Here is a 21536-nt window from a genome sequence, read left to right as displayed (position 1 = left end):
AGGACACCATAGATACCCCTGGGGGAAGCCTGGGTAGTCAGAGCCAGAGCCAGAACCAGAGCCAGAGCCAGAACCTGGTCTGAATGTCTCAGGCATCCCTGATCAAGAGCTCACACAACTGAAGGCTAAGCCCTGCCACCTCCTAGACCCAAGTTTCTATTTCTAGCCCCAGGATTGGGCTAATGCCCAAGCTTAGAAACAATCAAATAAAGTGCCCCAGATTGTGAGTCAGGAGATCTGGGTTTCAGTCTTGACTTCACCATCCACTAACTCTTTGACTCTGAGTCTGAGCCTCAGTTTCTTCAGCATTAAAATGAGAACTTGGATCAAAATGATCTCTGAGGTCCCTTCTAGTCCTGAATCCTGGAGACCTGGTCTGAATTCAGGCTCTGCTGCTTACTAGCTGTCTAATCTTAGACATTACTTTATCCCCCTGGGCCTCAATTTCCTTTTTTTTTTTTTTAATCCTTACCTTCTGTCTTAGAATCAATACTAAATATTGGTTCCAAGGCAGAAGATCGGTAAGGGCTAGGCAATGGGGGTTAAGTGACTTGCCCAGGGTCACATAGCTAGGAAAGGTCTGAGGTCAAATTTGAGTCCAGGTCTTCCAGGCTCCAGGCCTGACTGAGCTGCCTAGCTGCCCCCTCAATTTCTCTTTATGTAAACTAAAAGGTTAAGACTACATGAATTCCAAGGTCCCTTCAAGCTCTGAATTCATTGAGCCTGGGAAGCTGAGACTTCCAAATTGTTTTGGAAGCATTCCAAACTAGAAGCATTTCCGATTTGAGCAGAGAGAATCCTGGAACCTCACATATTAGATTCTTCAGAGACTCGAACACCTTTTTTTTTTTTTTTTTTTTTCTTAGAGCTGCCCCCAGACCTTTGGGTTCTTGAATTCCTTTCCTTATCTGGTGGTGGAAAGAGACCTTCATTGGAGTTGGAGTCCTTGGGGCTAAGCCCTCTGGGAAATGAGAAGGAAGAGGTTTCACCCCTATTTTCTTACTAAGACTTCTGGAAAGTCTTAGACTCTGATAATCTTTTAGGCTCATGCCTATGTCTCTGGCACAGATCCTCAGAAGGATGCAGACCTCTATTCCAACCCTGGCTCTGATGCTCACCAGTTGGACAAAACCCATTTTCAATCTGAATCTTAAATTTCCTTCTCTATAAAACCAGGCCAGGGGAATCCAAAAGTCATTCTTGGCTGAGAAATGGACATACCTATCTTTAGGGCAGGTCTGGGCAGGTTCAAGTTCTACCCCAACCTGGTCTTAGCCCCCTCATTCAACTCTATGCTGTTTAGACCACTTGGGACTCTCCTGGGGTGGATGAGGAAGGTGGGAGAGGTGGAGAAGCAGCTCTGTGTGTTGGCATGGCAGGGTGTATATATGATTTCATTGTGTGGGGATATTTGTGAAGAAATGCTATGTGTGCTCAGTGGGGGTTGCATCAAATGTCATGTAATTTGTGGATGGATATCTAGATGCATGATATCTGAGTGTACACCTGTGTGCACATTGGGAGTTACTTTGTACTCTAAATCTTGCCCTTTTGGCAATGCCCCCCACCAACTTTAGTAGAGACAGTGTCCGCCTGAGTGAAGATTCACAGTTTAGGGGAAAGATCTAGGGGCTGGGTGTCAGTAAATTTGGGTTCTGTTCCTCCTCTAATTCACTGTATAAACTTCGGCAAAGTCACTTCCCATTCCAGGGCCTCAGTTTCCTCATCTGTAAAATAAAATGGTTGGACTAATGATTTCTAACCCTACTCCATCTTCAATCCCCAAACCAGTTTGGGGCCCTGAGACAACAACTTGGCCTTTCAGAGGGGCCTTAGTCTCAATTTCCATTCCCTTCATGATCAGTTCATATTTTAGTCTTCGGACCAGGTCTTATCTCTCCCATCAGTCCCATTTTAGAGGCTGGGCTGGAATACACCATCCCAACTTTAGGGTTTCTATGGGAGAAGAGAATGTATCGATCTTGCTCCCAGGGCCTGAGCATTTCTTTTTCCCTCCCAAGGAATACCCTGAGGCTGCTCCAAGCCTGACTCCTGTCTGAAAGCCTTGGGAGACATCTGCAGGACACTGGGCTCTGTCTGTCCCAAAGCCAAAGGAGTCATTTCCCAGCCACCCTGGGGCAGGGGCTATAGCTGTGAGGCTGGCTGAAAACCAGAAATTCCTATCATTCCCCCAAAGCTTGAGTTTCCCAACTGGGAAACAATGGACAGAATTGATATCCTTAGTAATTGGTTTTTTAAAATTTCCAATAATTTCAAAATCATATTTTTTCCTTTTGATGGCAATTGTGTCACAAAGTGTTCAGGAACCTAGAGGCTTCTATGAGCCTAGAATCCTCTGATTCTCCTCATACATGGGTTCCTTATCCCCAAACTTCCTAATAAGGACAGAGTCTAGATCTCAGCAGCAGTTCTTAGAAGGAAGCATTGTAATACCAAGAAGGTCCCATAGACACACTTTCTCCAGAGTTTTACAGGCATCTAGAACCTGCATAACAGAGACTAGAGGAAAAAAAAGTATAGACCCAAAGCATTCCCCAGACAGTTTTCTAAAAACTCCCTTATGCTCTGGCATAGGAAGGGTGTTATAACAGAAACTGGACTTATTGGGTGCTGGAGCCAGAGGAACTATGTTCAATTTCTAGGTCAACAATTTCCTTCTGATAGGACTCTGGGTTTCATTTTCCTTGGCTGAAAGATGAGGGGGTTGACTAGATGATTTCTACAGTCTCTTTTGGCTCTAAATCCTACGATCCCAAAGCCTTAAGTTCTCCATATCCAGGAGTCTGGCCATTGGAATTTGGCCCTTGAACAACTCCAAAATGTAGAACTTTCATCCTGGCCAGCACCATCAACCTCAAGGTTCAGCTCAGCCCAGACACCTACATATGGTGTTGTAGAGTTCAAGATGCCATATGTTTACTTCATCTAGATCTCAGGTCCCATCAACACCCAAAGGTTGTACAACCTGGAAAGGACCTTAAGGATTATCTAGTCTGACCCACTTATTTTATAGTAGAGAAAACCTGGACCCAGAAAGGGAACTTGATTTGTCCAATGACTCACCTGAGCCAGGATTTGAACTCAAATTCTCTAACTTCAAATCCAGACCTCTTTCATCTAGAGTCTCTAGACCATCCTTTCTCAATCCTTTAGGTCCCCACAATACCATACAGAGAGTTGTGATTCAGTTAATGGAACCCACAGCCTCTCTGCCTTTGTTCATCAGAGGTGGTAGCATTGGTGGTAGGCAGGAAATGTCATATGGCAGAGAAGACTCTGGGCCTGGTGGGGAAATTTAGCACCAGTTAAGTCCCTGGATCCCAGGGAGTTTGATGGACTGGGTATAGGAGCTACAAGGGCCAGGGCAAGGGGTAGGGCATTGGTGGTGCCAATGAACTCACCCAAAAAATTGCAAAGGAAAGGGAAAGAGGATTTCCATTGGCTGGGATCATCGTGTTCCCCTCCCTGCCACCCTTGGCCCAAGAGCCCTATCCACTCTTAGACTCTAAGCTCAACACTGACTGGTTTAGGGGAGTGGAGCCTCCATACCCCTTATCCCCCAACCCTGATGGTTGTGGAGCATCTTATACTGTGGTCTCATACTCCAGTAGCTCCCGGGAGGCCCCCATGCTTCGGTATTGCAAGCGAGGGGTAGCTGGGGATGAATACTCAAGTGCCAGAATGGTCTTACGGAGCCGGCGGTCTATAAAGTGGGCATCCCATGCTGGATACTTTTTTCGGGGCAGGTCTATTCGAATCACAGGCCCCTCTGTCCGGGGGGTGCGGGCCACTGGTGTGGCAGGGAGGCTGGGCCGGACCTGGAACACAGCTGGTGCACCACTGTCCCGGTCTCCAGGGATCCCATCCCGCTCTCCACCTGTAGTCCGGGGCAGAGACCGTGGGGGGCTGGTGACTGCATCAGCAGGGGGACCAGAAGGGCCAGGGCCCACGGCCTCAGGAAATATGCCTCCAGGAGCCTGGGGACCAAACATGGGCCCATTGGGGTGCAGGAGGCAGTAATAAACAAGCATGAAAAAGATGCCCAGGGCATAGCTAGCAGCCACCACGCACACCATGATTAAGGCGCTGAAGTCAGTGGGAAAGTTGTGGTTGTAGTACCAGAAGCCCGTTAGGGCAACGTTCTCCACCAGGACGATACAGTAGTAGGTGGCCATCCGGCAGCGGCTGCGTCCCTCCTTGACGTTAAACCAGCAAAAGATGTAGATAATGCCCACTACCATGTTGTAGATGATCTCCTCCCACTTGGACATGCAGAAATCTGTCTCCCCCTGGATGACCCAGAAGGTCATGACACACCAGTGGGCAACGATGAAGATGCCAAAGTACAGCCGGAAGACGCTGGCGAAGAGCGCAAAGGCCAAGGCTCGAGCGGCTATTGTGAAGAGGTGCCAGAGGATCTGGACTATAGCCCCCTTGTAGGACATGGCACGCTTGTCGTCCCTCGAGTCCCGAAGCACCTTCTGATAAGAAGCGATTATCCAGGCCAGAGACACCAGGGAGGCCGAGGCTGAGAGACCTGTGGAGACAGGGGCCAGAGGTGGGAGGGGGCGGGGAAGGGGCCAGGGTTAAGGATAGGACAAGGTCTCCAAAGGGTGGTAGAAGGGGGGTAGCGAGAGGGAGGTAGGAGGGCTCAGTGTTAGGGGCAGGGTCTCTGAGAGGAGAGATAAGGACAAGAGGTAGGTGGTAGGGGTTGGGGTGGGGATAAGGGTCAGGGTTAGGGTCTCTGAGAGCAGATAGGGTAAGAGGACATAGAACCATAGATTTGGAGCTAAAAGGGAGCTCAGAGGTCATTAGTCCAACCTACTCATTTTACAGATGTGAAAACTGAGGCCCAAAGGTATGAAGAGACTGGCTGAAGGTCAGAGTGGAATGAGTAGTAAGTAAAGCTGGGATTCAAGCCCAGGCCTTCTGACTCTCAATCCAACACTCTTTTCTACCACATCTCCTTCTCCTCACCTTATCTCAGGACGCCTACATCCTGAGGGCAGAGTCAAATTCCTGTAGGGAAAATCCTAAGGAAACTATGGTTAGGACCAAGGGACAGATTGATGGATGGGATGGCTTGGTGTGGGAGATGGGGGGGATTTTTGAGAGTGAGGAAAGGGGCAGGAGGCAGGACCTGAGGAGCTGGGATGGGGCTGAGGAGGAGTCTAGATTAGGGTCTGTGAGATTAGAAGGAGATGGGGGTCTAGAAGAGGGTACCAGCAGTTGTGGTTAGAAGAGGGGGTCAGGAAGAAGGCAAGAGAATGAAGAAAAGTGGAGAATAGAGAGATGATGAAAGAGTGAAGGAGAGGGAAGGAGAGATGGGGAGGAGCCAGCCACAGGTTGGGCAGAGAATAGAAGCAGAGAGTAGATGGAGGCCTGGATGATTCAGGGAGCTGGAGGGTAGACAGGTCCGGGCCAAGCCAAACACTTCAGTTGAGCCTGGGGCTACTTGAGCTGAACCCAACCAGGTGATTTCGCTGACTGAGCCAAAGGGCTTTGGGAGGATTATGGTGGGAGCCAAAGAGGATCCCAGGGACAGCCTGGCAGTCCTAGGGCATGAGTAGGGGAGAAAGGAGAGACTGAGACAGAGAAAAAGACAGAGGTGTGAACATCAAGGAATAGGGAGAAGGCCTTGGCCAGATCTCAGAGGAATGAGAATATGCCAGGGACCAAACACCCTGACCTACCTTGGGGCTTTCAGCCACAAATCACTGTCACCATCGATGCTAAAGGGATCATGCCAAGGGGTCTCCCAGAGAAGGGACTGGGAAGAATAAAGGCTCTTTGGATGAGAAGTTGGGAGGGAGGAGGAGTTGGGAGCCAGAAAGGTGAGAGAAGTGGTAGGGGATGGGGAGGAGCCCTCAGGTGAAAGATGGGTAGTCAAGGGGCTGAGGGAGAGCTAGGGTGAGACTGGCTGAGAGAGGAAAGCTTAGGGGTACAGGGGAAGACTTCCTTTGAGGGAAGGGCTGGGAACACCCTAGAGGGCACGTCAATGGTAAGAGGAGGTCTTAGGTCGAGGAGCTGGGGGGGCCCAGGTGAGGGTGTGAAGGAGGAATATGGGAGGAGGGAGGCATTAGGCCCTCACCCTGTAGGGCCTCGATGCTTCCCTGGAGGACCATGATGCTGAGCTGTAGCACAAGTTGTGGGGCGCTCTTCAGGAAGGCCTCCAGCAGGCGCAGCATACTGATGTCAGCGCTCTCGAACATCATGCGCCAATAAAAATGTCGCCTTAGTTGCTCCCCGTGCCAGCGACTCTGCAGACCCAGGTACATGGCCCGGAGGTACCTGGGGAAGATGGGACAGTGGGCAGGTGTGTGTGTATGGAGGTGGGGAGGGGAGGGAAAATGAGCTACCTAGGGTTACCAGTCCCAAACCCTCCTTAAGGGAGGGGAATTTTCCCCAGGGAGGGTGGGCAGGCAGGCAGGCAGGCCTGGCAGAAAAGCAGAGAACAGGGCATAACTCCTGGCAGACAGTGTCCTGGAGGGAGGGATGGAGGCCTTGGTAATAACAGCTCACATTTGAGTGCTTTCTGGCTTACAAAGCACTGTCCTCAATACTCCTGGGAGTCAAGGATGATTATTTCCATTTTACAGGAGAAGAAACTGAGTCTCAGAGAGATTAAAAGCCTTGCTTAAATCATAACTTTTAAATATCAGAGTTAGGATTCAAAACCAAGACGCCTGACTCCATATCCTATGTATGAAGGCTTTAATTTTGATCTGGGGCGAGGACTTCTTAACCATTTATGGGTCATGGACCCCTTTGGCAATCTTCAGAAGCTTATGGGCATCTTCTCAGGATAATGTTTGTTGCCTACATTCATCATAGAAGTAAATGCCAAATTTCAGTTAGAGGTTAATGAAAACAAAGATGTAATTTTTTTCCCCACCCAAGTTCATGGACCCCTGAAATCAATCCATAGACCCCTTAATACCTTGGTTTAAGAAAGGAAGGAAACAAGCATCTATTAAGTACTTGTTAGGCACCAGGCACTGTGCTAAGCACTTTTTGTAAATAATATCTCATTTCATCTTCCCAACCACCATGCGAGGCATTCTCGTCTCCATTTTGCAGGTGAGGCAACTGAGGCAGGCAATGGTTTAGTGATTTGCCTAGGGTTACACAGCTAATAAGAGCCAGATTTGAAATCAGGACTCCCTAACTCCTAACTTCCTAATCAGCCCTCTATCTATTGTGCCACCTTGCTGCCCATTCTAGTCCAATCCTCTCATTTTATAGATACTAAAGCTCATACATTAAGAGCCAGGACTAGAACTCATTTCTGATTAATCATAGTAATACGTTCCATTTCTATAGCCCTTTAAAGTCTACAAAGTATTTTCCTCTCATTCACATTTCTTTCACTCTCTTTCTTCTCTCCCCTCTCCCCTTTCTCCTATCTCCTTCTTTTTTTCTTCGCCACTGATAACTCTCTTCTAGATTCAGCCTCTGAGGATGCTTGTTTGTCAACTATTAGCAACCCCATTTTATAGACCAGGGGTCGGCAACCTTTTTGGTCGTGAGAGCCATAAACGCCACATTTTTAAAAATGTAATTTCGTGAGAGCCGTACAGTGCTCACAGTGCGCGCTCCTGTAACAGCGCCTGAAAAAAAAATTGACTTTATGGCTCCTGCAGAAAGAGCCATATCTGACCCTCAAAAGAGCCAGAGAGAGCCATATGTTGCCGACCCCTGTTATAGACCAAGAAACTGAGGCCCAGGGAAGACCTTTGCCCATAGTCCCATGGTAGTGAGGTCAAATTTTCTTCTGGGATCTAGTTCTCCTTTCCTGAGTCCAAGCCCAATGCTCTTTCCAATCATAGTGGCCCCTACTCTTTGTGGGGATATCTGTCCACAACACAGTGCTGACTCAGAAGGGCATTCGGTTGGGGGATGAGAAGTAGCAGCAGAAGCAAGAGCTACTAGGAGGCTGGGACTGGCCCAGTCTCCTCTGGAAGGAATCCAGACTCCTTCCCTCTCCAACATCCTTCTGCCCCGCCTCACTGAGGCTCCCTCAGGCCTCACCTTCTTCAGCCTTGGGGGTTTCTAGCCTTCCACCAGGGTCCCTGGGACAAGTGGTCACTATTTACCAGAAGCTGACCCAGTCTGGTAGTCTTTGTCACCCTCCCCTCTTCCCTCTTCCCTGCAGCTCCAGGCTCTTACAGGAAGAAGAGAGCAGCTGGTCCTACTGTGAACAAGGCCTGGGGACGAGGGAGGAGGGGTTGGAGAAGAAGGGGGGGGGGTCCCAATGGAAGGCCTGGAGTGCCATCTGTTTGCCTGGCTTCAGTCAGGGTGAGGATCGAAGGAGGGCCTGGGACCAGCTCCCAGACCCACCAGCATCGATCACCACATGACAGGCAGCCTCTGCCCCCACCCACCTGCTCTGCCTCCTGTCTCCATTCAAGCCAGTTCTAGACGCAGCAAAATAATAATAATAAAATGAATAATGATTTCCCTTTTCTATAGTGCATTAAGGTTTACAAACCTTCATAACACTCCAGTGAGCTAGAGTAGGGCGAATGTTATCATCCCCATCTTATAGAAGAAGGAACCGAGGCCTAGAGAAGTGTCCAAGGTCATGCATCTAGTGTGTGGCAAAGCAGGGATCTGAACCAGAGCTAACAACAAATAAAAGGTCCCTCTCTCTTTCACCACTCCTTTCCCAATTCTCTCTTTCTTCTCTTCTACCTCTCCCTCATTCCTTGTCTCTTTCTTTCTCCTCCTCTAGCTCTCCCTCCTTCCCTCCTCTCGTTCTTCCTCCTCTCTCTCTCTCTCTCTCTCTCTCTCTCTCTCTCTCTCTCTCTCTCCCTCCCCCTCTTTCCTTCTCTGTCTCTGCCGATGTCTCCCTTTCTACCTCTCTTTCTCTGTGTAGCGGGAGAGGTAAAGCTACAGTTGCTCATTTCCCTGTTCTGAGCCACTTATCCTTGACTCTCAACTGGAGTCCTTCTTCAAGACCTGGGCTTCCCTGGGAAGCCCCATCTGTATGATCTGAAGGAAAGAGAGAGATGAATCCCCACCTCCTTCTCCCCCTGCACTGACCAGCTAATCCCACCCAAGCAAGAGCTTGAGATATCTGCCAACAGAGAAAAAAGGATAGAGGAGCCCAGAGTTCTGGGTTTGCACTCTGTGTGTGGGGTTTTGTGGGGGAGTGTGCCATCTGTCTGACTGTCATTCTACAGCCATGAGGTCCTCCTGGAATGCAGGGCCTGAGGTTTCTATGATTAACTCTGTCCAGAGCTAGGACACCTTGGACCTTCAGAGAGGAGAAGTAGTTCACATTTCTCTGGAGAGCTTTTGGGTTTCCAAAACTCTTTCCCCACCTGTGTAGGGTGGCAGGGGGTGGGAAGGTAATGCAAGTCATATTAAGCCCATTTAACAAGTGAGCAGACTGAGGCTCGGAGATGCCAGCTCTTGCCCAAGAGCAGTCTGTGAATTAGGAGAAGTAGCCCATGGATTCTAAGTAATAACCCCTGTTTCTGGAGCACTTTCTAGTTTACAAGATGCTTATTTCAAAACAAGCCAATGGAGGAGGCAAGTCAAGGATTATCACCCTTTATACAACAGAGGAAACAGGTCCAGAGGAAAGTGACTTTGTCCAAAGTTAAGCAGAGCTAGAACTAAAACCCTGTCCTTCTGACACTTAGTTCTGGGCTCTTCCAAACATGCCCCATTACATCACATTACATTACTATGCCTTGCTTTTCTTTGCCTACATTTTCCCTTTAGCAGGGAGAGGTCTGTTCATCTTTGGCACCCCTTGGCTTCTCAGGGAGGAAGAGAAAACTAAGGCCTTTAAAGATCTTTGAATTCTTTGGAACTCTCTTCATCATTTAATTGTAATAGAAAACATCCATAACCAACATCATAACAAACTCTTTTGGCCCTGGACCAGACATTGAATTCCCTAAATTCAGAGTGAAGCAAGTTTTTCTGGGATTAAATCTAGCATTCTGGATGAGAGAGAATATTTTGACTAACTCCAGTTGCTCTGGGAATTCTAAAAAATGTCTAAAAGCATCCTTTGACTTGGTGCAGTGGACCAAGTGGATTAAATGCTAGGCCTGGAGTCAGGAAGACCTGAATTCAAATCTGACCCCAGACACTAGCAGTGTGATCCTAGATAAGTCACTTAACTGCTGTCTGCCTCAGCTTCCTTCAGTATAAAATGAGGATAACAGCATCTAACTGGAGGGCTGTTATGAGGATCAAATGAGATAATAGTTATAAACTACTTACCATAGTACAGAAGTAAGTGCTATATAAATGTTAATTATTATGATGATCACGTTTGACTCCCAGCTCCAGTATTTACTACCTGTGTGACCTTAGACAAGTTACTGAGACTCCCTGAGTGTCCTCCTCTATGAAATGGGTATGTAAATATTTGTATTAGACAGTGCATAGGGATGCAGTGAAGAAAGAGGTTTTCAAACCAAAAAGTGCTATGTCAATGTGAATTTTGGTGGTGACGATGGTTTCTCTAGAAACCTGAGGTGGAATATGGCATGAGCCCCGAGAGTAGAGGATGGGACCTAAGGCCTTTGATTCCAAAGCTGGACTTCTCTTCCCTTTATCTCATGTCCACCTATGATAAGCATCTCCCTAGTATCATTAAGAGAAAATGGTAGAGGTCTCAGTGAAGGGAAGGGGGACTTGGTGAGCAGATGGAGTCTCAGTGAGAGGTCCTAACTCCATGATCCTAGGTCAGTCTGCCTACCTATCTATCTTCTGATCTTATCTCAACCATTTGTCTGACCTGGGGTGAATCTGATCCCTCCAAACATCCCCAGCTCCTTCAGTGTTAGGTCAGACTGTATGCCTATGCTCAGCTGTTCTTCGTTCCACCCCCTTCCAACTGTGGGTCCCTCTGTCTGTTTGGGTGTCTCTCACATCCTTGGTTTCTCCATCTGTTGGTCTCTTTGAGATTCTGCATGTGTCCTTCTCCATGAGTTTTTTTTTTCTCTTCCTAACTCATCTTAACAGATTCAGGCTAAAAATTCTTCTCCTAGAAGGTTCTAATTCTCTCTCTAGAAAACACCCTAGCTACTCTGAAACGGTGCAGACATGAAAAAATGACTGTCATAAGCCCATTCTGAAGTTTGCACCTATTAAGTATATAGGAGTGGTACCCAGTCTTGTGGAAAGTAAAGAATTTAAAACCATGAGTCAGGTGAACACCTGCACTTCCTAGTTGTGTGACCCTGAGTGAGTCACTTAATCTCCTCTGCTTAGCCCTTACTGCTCTTCTACATACTTGATATTGATTCTAAGACAGAAGGTAAAGGTTCGAAAAAAAAAAAAAAAAGAGTGAACACCTATCCCTCAGATCCTGGGTCAGAGACCAGAAGTTGTAGGAATGATTGGGAAGGATCCTTGAAGACCATCCAGATTGCTGTTGTTCCATTGTTTTCAGTTGTGTCCGGCTTTTCATGACCCCATTTGGGGTTTTCTTAGCAAAGATACCACAGTGGTTTGCCATGTCTGTCTCCAGTTCATTTCAGAGATGAGGAAACTGAGGCAAAAAGGGTTTAATGACTTGCCCAGGGTCACAAAGACACAGACATGTAGACACAGACACAGACACACACACAGACACAGACACACACCCTTGAGTCGGAGGTAAGATCTGACCTCAGGAAAATGAGGTTTCCTGACTCCAAGCCAGATACTCTATCCACTTGGCTATCTTGATGCCCGAATCATTGTGTTTCCTTAGGCAAATCTCCTCTCCTTTCTGGGACTCAATTTTTTGCTCCATAAAATGAAAGGGCAAGACTAAATGATTACTAAGTCCCTTCTAGCTGTAACCTAAATTCTAAGTTTCCTGCAGCTCCACCTCTTCTTCTCCTGCCTAAGGATAATCTCCTGGCCTGCTCTCAGCTCTTGTTCTAATTGCAGCTTCACCACTTACTAACCACATCACGTTCTATTTTTTTTATAGTTTTATGATTCTTGGTCAGGCTTGGTTATGAAACCTTCTCTCAACACCTCCAGAAAGAGGGATAGGCTAGTTGTCTCTTCTCGTGGAGTCTGCCACAAGATCTGTCCCTAGAGGAGTGGGCTAAAAGGCCAACATCTAGGGCCCACTGCTTCTTTTCCTGGAGATATGGCCCATAGAATATGTGAACCTCCCACATCATACTAATCCTTCAAGAACTCCACCCCAAGCCTTCTCTCTCTTGCTCCCACCAACACACACACACACACACACACACACACACACACACACACACACACAGCATTCCTTCTCCTCTTCTATCTTTAGAAAAATGCTCTTCTTAATGAGCCCTAAAGGGTCAACGAAGGTGATGAAAGCGTGGCCAGTAAGAGACTCTCTGGAATATATTTCCCACTCAGCTGTCTAGGACTTCTCTCTGCACACTCCTCTCCCCACCACTACAGTTTGAGGACCACAGGTTTCAACTCAAGACCTATGCAAAATGAGGGATCTTCCAAGCCTGAATGTGAGGGACTACATTCTCTCCACCTTCCCCCTTAATAGCCTAGAATCCTCCCTTTGGTCCCTAGATGGCCACAATGGTGAGCCTTTTATGGAGAAGGGCTCATTTCTTGAAGGATGAGTAGAATAAGAGATCAATGTCAGCAAAGAACTTGATTGTAATCACTTACCTTCTGATTCACTCACTATATACCCACCTTGGTATGTGGGTAGGAAATAGCTATGACTAGTAATCTATGTGTCCATGGCAAATAGCATGAAATGTGTCTTCAAATCAACTTTTAAAAAACAATTTATTTTTTTAAATTGTTCTGTGAAGGGAGCAGGGCAAACCCACAGAGGAGCTCACTTAGGTGCAGCATCTAGGAATTTCTTATATAACCAATTACTTTTACTGGAATTGTTTGTCCTTCATTTTTTTAAAACCCTTACCTTCCATCTTAGAATCACGACTGCGTATTGGTTCCAAGGCAGAAGAGCAGTAAGGGCTAGGTGGCTAGGCAATGGGGGTCAAGTGACTTGCCCAGGGTCACACAGCTAGGAAGTGTCTGAGGCCAGATTTGAACCTAGGACTTTTTGTCTCTAGGCCTGGCTTTCAATCCACTGAGCCATCCAGCTGCCCCCTTGTCTTTCATTTTTGAAGAGGACCAATGATGTCACAGAGATGTCACTCAAATCCAAATATTGCACAAGATGGATAGACTCACTGGTACTGAACTTGGTTGTTTCTGAGCTGCTCAAAAACTGCAAGTCCTGTCAGCTTTCTCTAAAATCCAGGTGCCCTAGGGAAAAAATCCTGGTTATGCCACTCTGTTTCCAGCTCTGGTCAGAAGACTGGGATAGACTCCTCTCTCTTAAGACCACAATTTTTTCTGTGTTAGAGAGAAACCAGAATTTCATCTGGCAGAGACAGTGTAGTGTGCAGTAGTATAAAAGCATTGAGGTTGGCACCAGAGGACTTGAGGTTGAATGTTAGCTCTGCTATTTTACTGGCATTGTGACATTAGGCAGCCACAAACCCTACCTGAGCCATAGTTTCCTTTTCTACAAAGTAGTATTGATGGTGGTAGTAGGAGACAGAAAGGAGACTAGATAATAAAAGATGGCATTTATATTGCAAAGGACTTCATATACCTCACCTCATTTGATCTTCACCAAAACTCAATGAGCTTGACACCACAGACATCATTATTTCCATTTTATAGATGAGAGAGCTGAGCTTTATCCATATTATGTGACTTGCCCATCATTACATAGTTACCCCCATAGCTACAGGACCAGGAATCTAAGCTCCTGCTCCCAGACTTCCTGCACGCTCTCAGTCACAGATCTATTAAACTAATTAAAGTCACCTCTATGGTTTGGATGTTTGTTTGTTTTTTAAACTCTTGTCTTCTGTCTCAGAACCAATAGATTCTAAGGCATAAGAGTGGTAAGAAGAGCTAGGCAACTGACATTAAATGATTTGCCCAAGGCCATGCAGCTGGGAAGTATCTGCGGTTACATTTGAACCTAGGTCCTCTTTCTAGGTCTGACACCGTCCAATGAACCACCTACCTGTCCCTTCTATGGAGTTTTTAAAAATATCATACACCCTTCCTCCCAAGGTTATCAGTATAATACTGTGGACATAGCAGAAACAATATTATTTTGTTGGATAAAATAAATTTAATAAACATTTACTAAATGCTTACTATTTACAGGTCCACTGTTTGGCACACGAATACAAAGACCAGGAATTTATAGTCTAATAATCTGGAAGGAATCCCATGCATAAACTCCAGTGTTTCAATCTAGTTCTTTGGAGCTCAGAAAAAATCAGTGGTATGTTGAAGTGAAAAGACCCCTTAATCTGGGGCTCAGAAGACTTGGGTTCTAGTTCCAATTTGCCTTTGAATTGATGTATAATTCTGAGAAAGTCACTTCACTAACCTGGGTCTTACTTTCCTTATCAGAAAATATAAGATCAATTAAGATGCTTTTGTTCAGCACCTACCATATGCCAGGTGTTGTGCTATGCCCTGGGGATTCAAAGAGAAATGAGAAGTCCTAGATGGTGTCTACGGTCCCTTCCAATTCTGGCATTCTTAGATTCTGTGATCTCAGCAAATCTTAGCATATTTTAAAGGTTACATCCCCTAGACTTATCTCACCATTTCCCAGTCCCCAGACTCCACTTCTTACTTACCTCACTTCTAACCCTCAGGCAATCCTGGGCCAAAAGTCAGAAAACCTAGGTTCTAGTTCTTGATCGTGTGTCCTCTGCCAATTCATTTTCCCTTTCTGAACCTCAGTTTTACCGAATGCAAAATGAGGGGGCTGGACTAGGGGAGCTGGAGTGTTAGAGCCCTTCAAGCAGTAGTCTTTTACCTTGTATATTCTAAGTTCCCTTCTAAATATAAAGGGAATCAGACTTGCAGTCTGAAGACTCAGGTTCCAGTCCTGGCCTGCCACTGACTAACTCTGTAATCATGGCCAAGGTGTCAAGATTGCTGAATTGGGGGACTTGGATTCAAACCCCATCCCTGTTACTGCTCTGTATCCTTAAGCAAATCATGTGTCCTGTCTGAATCTAAGTTTCTTCAATTGTAAAATGAGGGAGTTAGACTAGAGTTCTCCAAGGTCCCCTTCTAGTCTTAAATCTATGATCCTTCTCTAGGCCTCATTTTCTTCCAGTGTAAAAGGGAAATAAATCATGCTTATATTTCCTGCCTCTCAAAGTTGTGGAGGAAAAAAACTGTAAAGCTTCCTCTGAATGTGGGCTGTTCTTTTCTTTTAAGTAGCAATTCCAAATGCTCTTGATTAGAAATGAGCTTTTATTTGTATCATTGGTGTTCAAGGTGAAGCTGGTTGGCCAATCTTTGGGAAAGCTGTGGAGGGGTTTCTACAGTGGGTGGAAGGTTGGGCTGGGGACCCCTGGGGTTCTTTCTGACCAGTGGGGAAGACTCTGTGCCAGGAGTCCAAGAATCTGTCTGATCATTATACACTGACTTTAGCTTCTTTCCCAAACTAGAAATTCTTCATTTCCTAGTTCCATTCCTTAATAGGCTTGCTGTCCAGCTTATCACTTAAGTTGTTCAAACTTCTCTCCACTACTCTCCTACTGAGGCCCCAGTATTTTATCCTTAATATGATCAAGGGCTAAGGATGCTAAACTTCTTTCCTGCTTTTCATGACCACAAAAAGACAGCTCTTCCACCTCACTACTATCTACCCAGGATTCCAGTCTTGCTACATGACCTGGAGAGTTGGGACTGGAATCCAGTTTCCCTAAGCCGCCAGAGTTCTTTTCATTGCACTACAGGATCATTGGATTTAGAGCTAGAAGCAGACCTAGAGATCATAACTTTTAGTCTCCTTTTCACAGAAGAGAAAACTGAGGTCCAGAGAGGCAAAAGGTCTTGCCCAGGGTCCCAGTTTTGAGTCAGAGCTGGGATTTTAATCCAGTTCTGATGATTTGACATCCAGTTTTTCCTCCCTTAACAAAGTTATTGCCCATGAATCTGGGAAGTCTCCAGAATGACTAGAAAGAGTCCAAAGATCCAGAGATCCTTGATAGAATTTATTGCCAAATCCCTTCTTGCTAATGGGCTTAGTAAATTATACTTATCAGGTTAACAGTCCACTCCAGAGAAAGCTGCAGATTAGCACAAGATAAATCCTGAGTGAGAACTCCTTCTGTCTTAAAGGTCAGGTATAGAGTTACAGGCTTAATTGGCTTTACATTCCCCAGAGTGGAGGCAGAAGAGAGACCCATAGTCTGAGCATATGGACCCCTGAGTCCGTTTCTCAACTCAAGCCTCTTGCTACCCTATCAGGCAGGGAGAGAAGGGAACCCAGGAAGCTCTGAGTGGAGGGAGGCTGGAAAATGGGAGAAAGGATGTTCTCCACTCAGGAAGAATACTTTGAGATTTTCAAAGAATGATCCCTAAAAGGCACAAAATGTCTTTCTGTTAGAGATAATCTAGTCTAACCACCTCATTATCCACAAGGAAACAAAGCCAGTGAGGGGAAGGAGTTTGCCCAAAATCACACAGCAAACAACAATGAATTTGGAGTTAGGGCACTTGAGTTCAAATATTGCTTTGCCTCTTACTCTCTATGTGACCTTGGTAAATAAATTTCTTTCTCTCTCCTAGTCTCAGATTATTCTTCTGTAAAAAGACGGGGTCATACTAGATGATCTCCAAAATTCTTCCTAGTTTAGAGTTTCATGATTTTAACATCCTAAGCTAGGTGTAGGACAGTGTGATTTTTTCATTGTGTAAAAGGTATGTTCCTCCTGGGCCTCAACAGCGCCCTTGCCCAGGTCTTTGGGGAAATCTTCCATCCAGAAAATCCTGATAACACAACAATAATACTTTACATTTCTATAGGCTTACAAAGCATTGTCTCCACAACAACCCTATAAATGCATTTAGTACAGTCAGTTTGGGGCAATTGAAAGAGCATAGAATTTAGTCAGAAAACATGATTTCCATTTCCACCTCTGCTACAAGAGTAACCTTCTTACTTAAGTTCTCTAAACCTCAGTTTTCTTATCTGAAAAAAAATTAAAAATTGAATGAGATTATCTCTAAGATGCCTTCCCGCTCTAAATTCTATGATCCTAATTTACAGATGAGGGAACTAAGGTTCTGAGAGGTAAAAATGACTTGACTAAAGTAAGAAAAGTAACCATTTAGGTCAGTATAATTCCACACATAGGAATGCTCCACTCACCCCAACACTCCAGAAGTGGACTCAATTACTCGCTCAGGATTTGTGTTATTTAGTTAAATTCATAGATTTGTATTGCATTGTATAGAACTCAAGGAATTCAGGTTTGCCCAAGTGGGAAGGAAATCAGGAGTAAGATGGAGGAGGGTAAGGATGGAGGGGAGGACAAACCGTTCAGTTGTCTTCCCCTGGAATTAGTATACACCACTTAAAGTTATAGAATTCCAGAACTGAAAGGAGACTTCAGTTTGGGGCCGTGGAAAGACCTTTGGAGGTATTTGACTTTGGAGTCAGAGGACAAGAGTTGGAATCTCCATTCTTTGACTCACTATCTATGTGACCTCTACCAAGTCACTTCATCTCTAAGGCCCTCAAGGTCCTCATCTGTAAAATGATGGGTATGAACCAGATGACCTTTAAGAACCCTGGAAGCTTCAAAGCTATATTTATCAAGTCTAACATCCTCATTTTTTAGAGAAAGAAACTGAGGCTTAAAGAGAAGTGGGGAGCAGGGCAGATAGGTAGCTCAGTGAATGAGACGGGAGGTCCTAGGTTCAATTGTGACCTCAGACACTTCCTAGCTGGGTGACCCTGGGTAAGTCACTTAACCCCAATTGCCTAGCCTTTGCCACACCTTGCAACCAATGCATGATAATGATTCTAAGACAAAAGGTAAGGGTCTTAAAGCTCTTTATCCACTAAGTCACCTAGTCATCTCCGGAATAGACTTAAAAAGAAAAACTCTTATTGGTCCCAAGGAAAAAGAGTGGTAAAGGTTAGGCAATTAGGGTTAAGTGACTTGCCCAGGGTCACAAGTATCTGAAGGCAGCCTAGAACCCAGGTCCTCTCAACTTCAGGCCTGGCACTCTATCCCCTGAGCTCCCTAGCTGGCCCTTCTAGCCCTTTTTGAGGACAGCTCTTGACTAATCAAAGAAAGCAGAGGTAGTTCATTGTAAGTAGATTTTGACAGGCAGGAAGGGGTGTGGTTTGAGGCTGCTAGTGAGTAAAGGCCAGTTATCTAGGACTTAAGCTGATGGACAGAGGGAACTAAGCTTTGGCTACCAAGAATAGGAAGTTACCATTTCAGTATCTAAATATATCTCTCTCCATCTGTCCACTCAGTCAAGGGAAAGATAAATGTAGATTGGTTCCTGGATATAGACTTGATTATTTTTATGTGTCAGGCTAATAATAATGATGCATTGAATGGATAGTGATTTTCCCTGGGGCAGTCTGAGGGAAATCAAGTATATCATCTTGGCCAGTGACAGGCCTTGTCCCAGGATGGGAAAACTGAGGCTTAGAGAGGGCATGGTTACACAGCCAAAATGATTCAAGGAGTAGGCAACTGGAATAAAACCCAGAAATCAGTGCTCTATCTTCCAAGCCAAGTAGAGAATAATGATAATGATGCTGATGCTGATGACATACTATATACTTTGTATGGTGATTTATACTTTTCAAAGCACTTTCACATCCATTATCTCATTTGATCCTCACAAGATTTCTCTGAAGAATGAGGGGTAAATATTATCTTTATTTTACAGATTAGGAAGCTAAGCCAAAGAAAGGGGAAAGAACTAATATGTAATCATAGTTATTAATGGAGATGGGACTGATAGAGAACACAGGCCTCCTGACTTATTTGGTGCTTCTTTCAGCAGAATGGGCCACATTTCTCCTTCTCCAAATAGTGTCAGGACAGGAGCACTTAGGATGGCCTGACTCATCCCAACAGCAGAGGAGTTTACTCTATTAAAAGGCCTACATGGATTGACTAGAGAATGGGGAAGATGTATTCATCATTAGAAATTCATTCTTTTAAATGAAGGTACTCTTACAAGATTCTCCAGCTCTTGGTACTACAAAAGCAAGGTTCCCTCTCAAAGTGGTTTCCCATTGCCTTTGTTGAGGGAACATTCTTTTAGATCTAGCTCAGCTCAAAGGGTTCCCAATCCCAGGGAAGGAAGGAAATTGGAATAAATTGGAATGGATTGGAACAACGCTGTGGAAAAAAAAAACCTTAAGATTTCCCTTCCTCTGGAAGCTAAACCAAGCTTTTCTTTTTCCTTTATGGGCTCTGAGAGATGGCAAATTCCCATTGGGGTGGGGTGTAGAATCATTATCCCCAAATCTAGTCCTAATCAAGAATATAAAAACTGGTCAGAATACCAGAGCTGGAAGGAACCTTAGAACTTAAGAATATTAGATTTGGAAGAGACTTTAGAGATAATCTAGTTCATTTTCTTTGCATTGCATGTGGGAAAAGTAAGGCATAGAATGGAGAAGAGATTTGTAAAAGACCTCACAGCTTGAAAATGGCAAAGTCGAATCTGATCCAAAGTCTTCTATGCTCTTAGCACTACACTACACTAAGAGCTGGAAGCCCTGAAAAAGCAGCTTTTACAACAATGGGAAAGGGCCATAGCTGGAGAGCAGAAAGTCTGCAAATCCTTCGTGAAACAGTGGGAGAAGTTCCTCTCCTAGGATCCCCTTTCATGGGGTTTAAAGTAGGAAGAAAGAGGAAGAAACAGATTTAGGGTACTAAAAAGAGGCAACAGAATGGAGATGTTGATTGATTAATTAATGCTCGATGATTATTGATTATTGACTGTAGACCTTCAGACTTTAAAAAAACATATTTTCTGTTGTAATAACAACTCTAAGACAGAAGGTCAAGGGCTAGGCAATTGGGGTTAAGTGACTTGCCTGGGTCATAGTTAGGAAGTATTTGAGGCTTGATTTAAACCCAGGTCTTCCCAACTCTAGGCCTGGTGCTCTATCCACTGTGCTACCTGGGAAGGAAGGGAATTAGAATAAATTGAAATGGATTGGAACAACTTTGCGGAAAAACTTTAAGGTCTCCCTTCCCCTGGAAGTTAAACCAAACTTTTCCTTTTTTCCCTTATGGTCTCTGAACCCCACCATGAATCCTCCCTTCCTCCCACCTTTTCAACTAAAAAGATTCATTCCCAATGCTCTCCAGACCAGGAAGGGGTGGGGGTGGAGAACCAAAGAAAGGACAAGTTCTGCTGCCTCCCACAACCTTCTCTTTCAAAGCTTCCCTTCTCCAAATGCTTCTTTATCATTCCTTAGCTTTCTCCTATTTCCCTCTTCCCACCAAAAGGACAAATGTTTCCAAATAGCATGATATTGTCAAAAAGGCAATGACCTTAGGATCAGAACAAATTAGTTCAACTTCTGACTGTTATTTACTGTCAGTATTACTTTAAACCATTCACTTAAACCCTGTAAGACTCTATTTCCTTATCTATAAAATGAGGGGGTTATATTAGATTATCTTTGTAAAAAGTCTCTTCCAGCTCTGACATTCAATGAAGCTATGAAAGAGGCTTATAGTTGGAATCATGATTCTAGTCCTGGCTCTGTCAGACTTGCTCTGTGACTTTGGGTAAGTCACTTATTCTTTCTGATCCATAATTTCCTCCTCATTACAACAAGAGGGTTTGACTGCATGGCCTCTAAGCTCTGAGGTGGTTTTTCCAGCTTTGACGTTCTGTGATTCTTTCACCCCCGCTCCCCACCTTATACTGCCCCACGCAGGTGGGGCCAGAGTGGAGACCCCCTGGGAGGTGCAGGAGAGAAGGAGAGGACAGGGTGGGGCTGGGAAACATGAGGAAGGAGATGAATCAGTCCGGTCCCTCCCCACCCTCCCCCCACCATTTTTCTCTGTCTCCATCCTCCCCTCCCAGACCTCTTCTTCCCTCCCCCCACCCCATCCCACCCAGCAAAAGCTCCTTATTCTCCTACCTCCAGACCTGACCAAGCTGCAGGACGTGAACTAGCGACTGCAGGAGCCAGACGCAGAGGCGGCAGCAGCGGCGATGGGGCCGCGGGGCGCCAGATAGAGCGGGAGGGGCGGACACCGCGGGACCCAGGCCGGGACCGCTGTCCTTCGTGCTGAAGGCGGCGCTGGCGCTGACGCTAGCGCTGGTGCTGTCCTTGGTGCTGAAAGCGGTCGTGGCTGCACCTGGCCCAGCTCCGGCAGAGGAGTAGTCATAGACGAACCATCGGAAGCTGAGCAGCTGCACCACGAGGGAGGGCAGCAACGCGAAAAGCAGCGTGAGGCCGAACCAGATGCGCTGGCCCTGGAGGTAATAGTCAGCTGCCAGCCACAGGTCGGTGGCCCCGTCGGAGAAGAAGACTAGCAGCGCGCACAGCGCCCAGCAACAGTCCCACAGGCTGTAGCGGGGCCGCCGGACCCCCACCGAGAGCAGCCCCGCCCCAGCCCCAACCCCGGCCCCCAGAGCCCCCGGAGGCCCCGTGCCGGCCCGGGCCCCGCCGGCCGCCCCCTCCGGGCCCGGGCCGG

At 46.0% G+C, this 21536-nt stretch overlaps 1 protein-coding gene across 1 annotated transcript in view; it reads right to left on the bottom strand.

Moving 5' to 3' along the window:
- Nucleotides 1-3605: 3605 nt before the first annotated feature.
- The window catches only part of XKR7 (XK related 7), a 37220-nt gene continuing 19289 nt past the window's right edge, over nucleotides 3606-21536 (bottom strand). The window contains exons 4-6 of the mRNA XM_044659782.1: nucleotides 20978-21533; nucleotides 6113-6312; nucleotides 3606-4558 (exon numbers count right to left, since the gene is read on the bottom strand). Of these exons, the coding sequence (XP_044515717.1) occupies nucleotides 3606-4558; nucleotides 6113-6312; nucleotides 20978-21533 (1709 nt within the window). The remainder of the gene's footprint in view (nucleotides 4559-6112; nucleotides 6313-20977; nucleotides 21534-21536) is intronic.

Source organism: Gracilinanus agilis, chromosome 2, assembly GCF_016433145.1.
Source record: "Gracilinanus agilis isolate LMUSP501 chromosome 2, AgileGrace, whole genome shotgun sequence".
Taxonomy (NCBI): Eukaryota; Metazoa; Chordata; class Mammalia; order Didelphimorphia; family Didelphidae; genus Gracilinanus; species Gracilinanus agilis.
The sequence above is the reverse complement of the archived record's forward strand: the minus strand, read 5'-3'. Positions and strand labels throughout refer to the sequence as shown.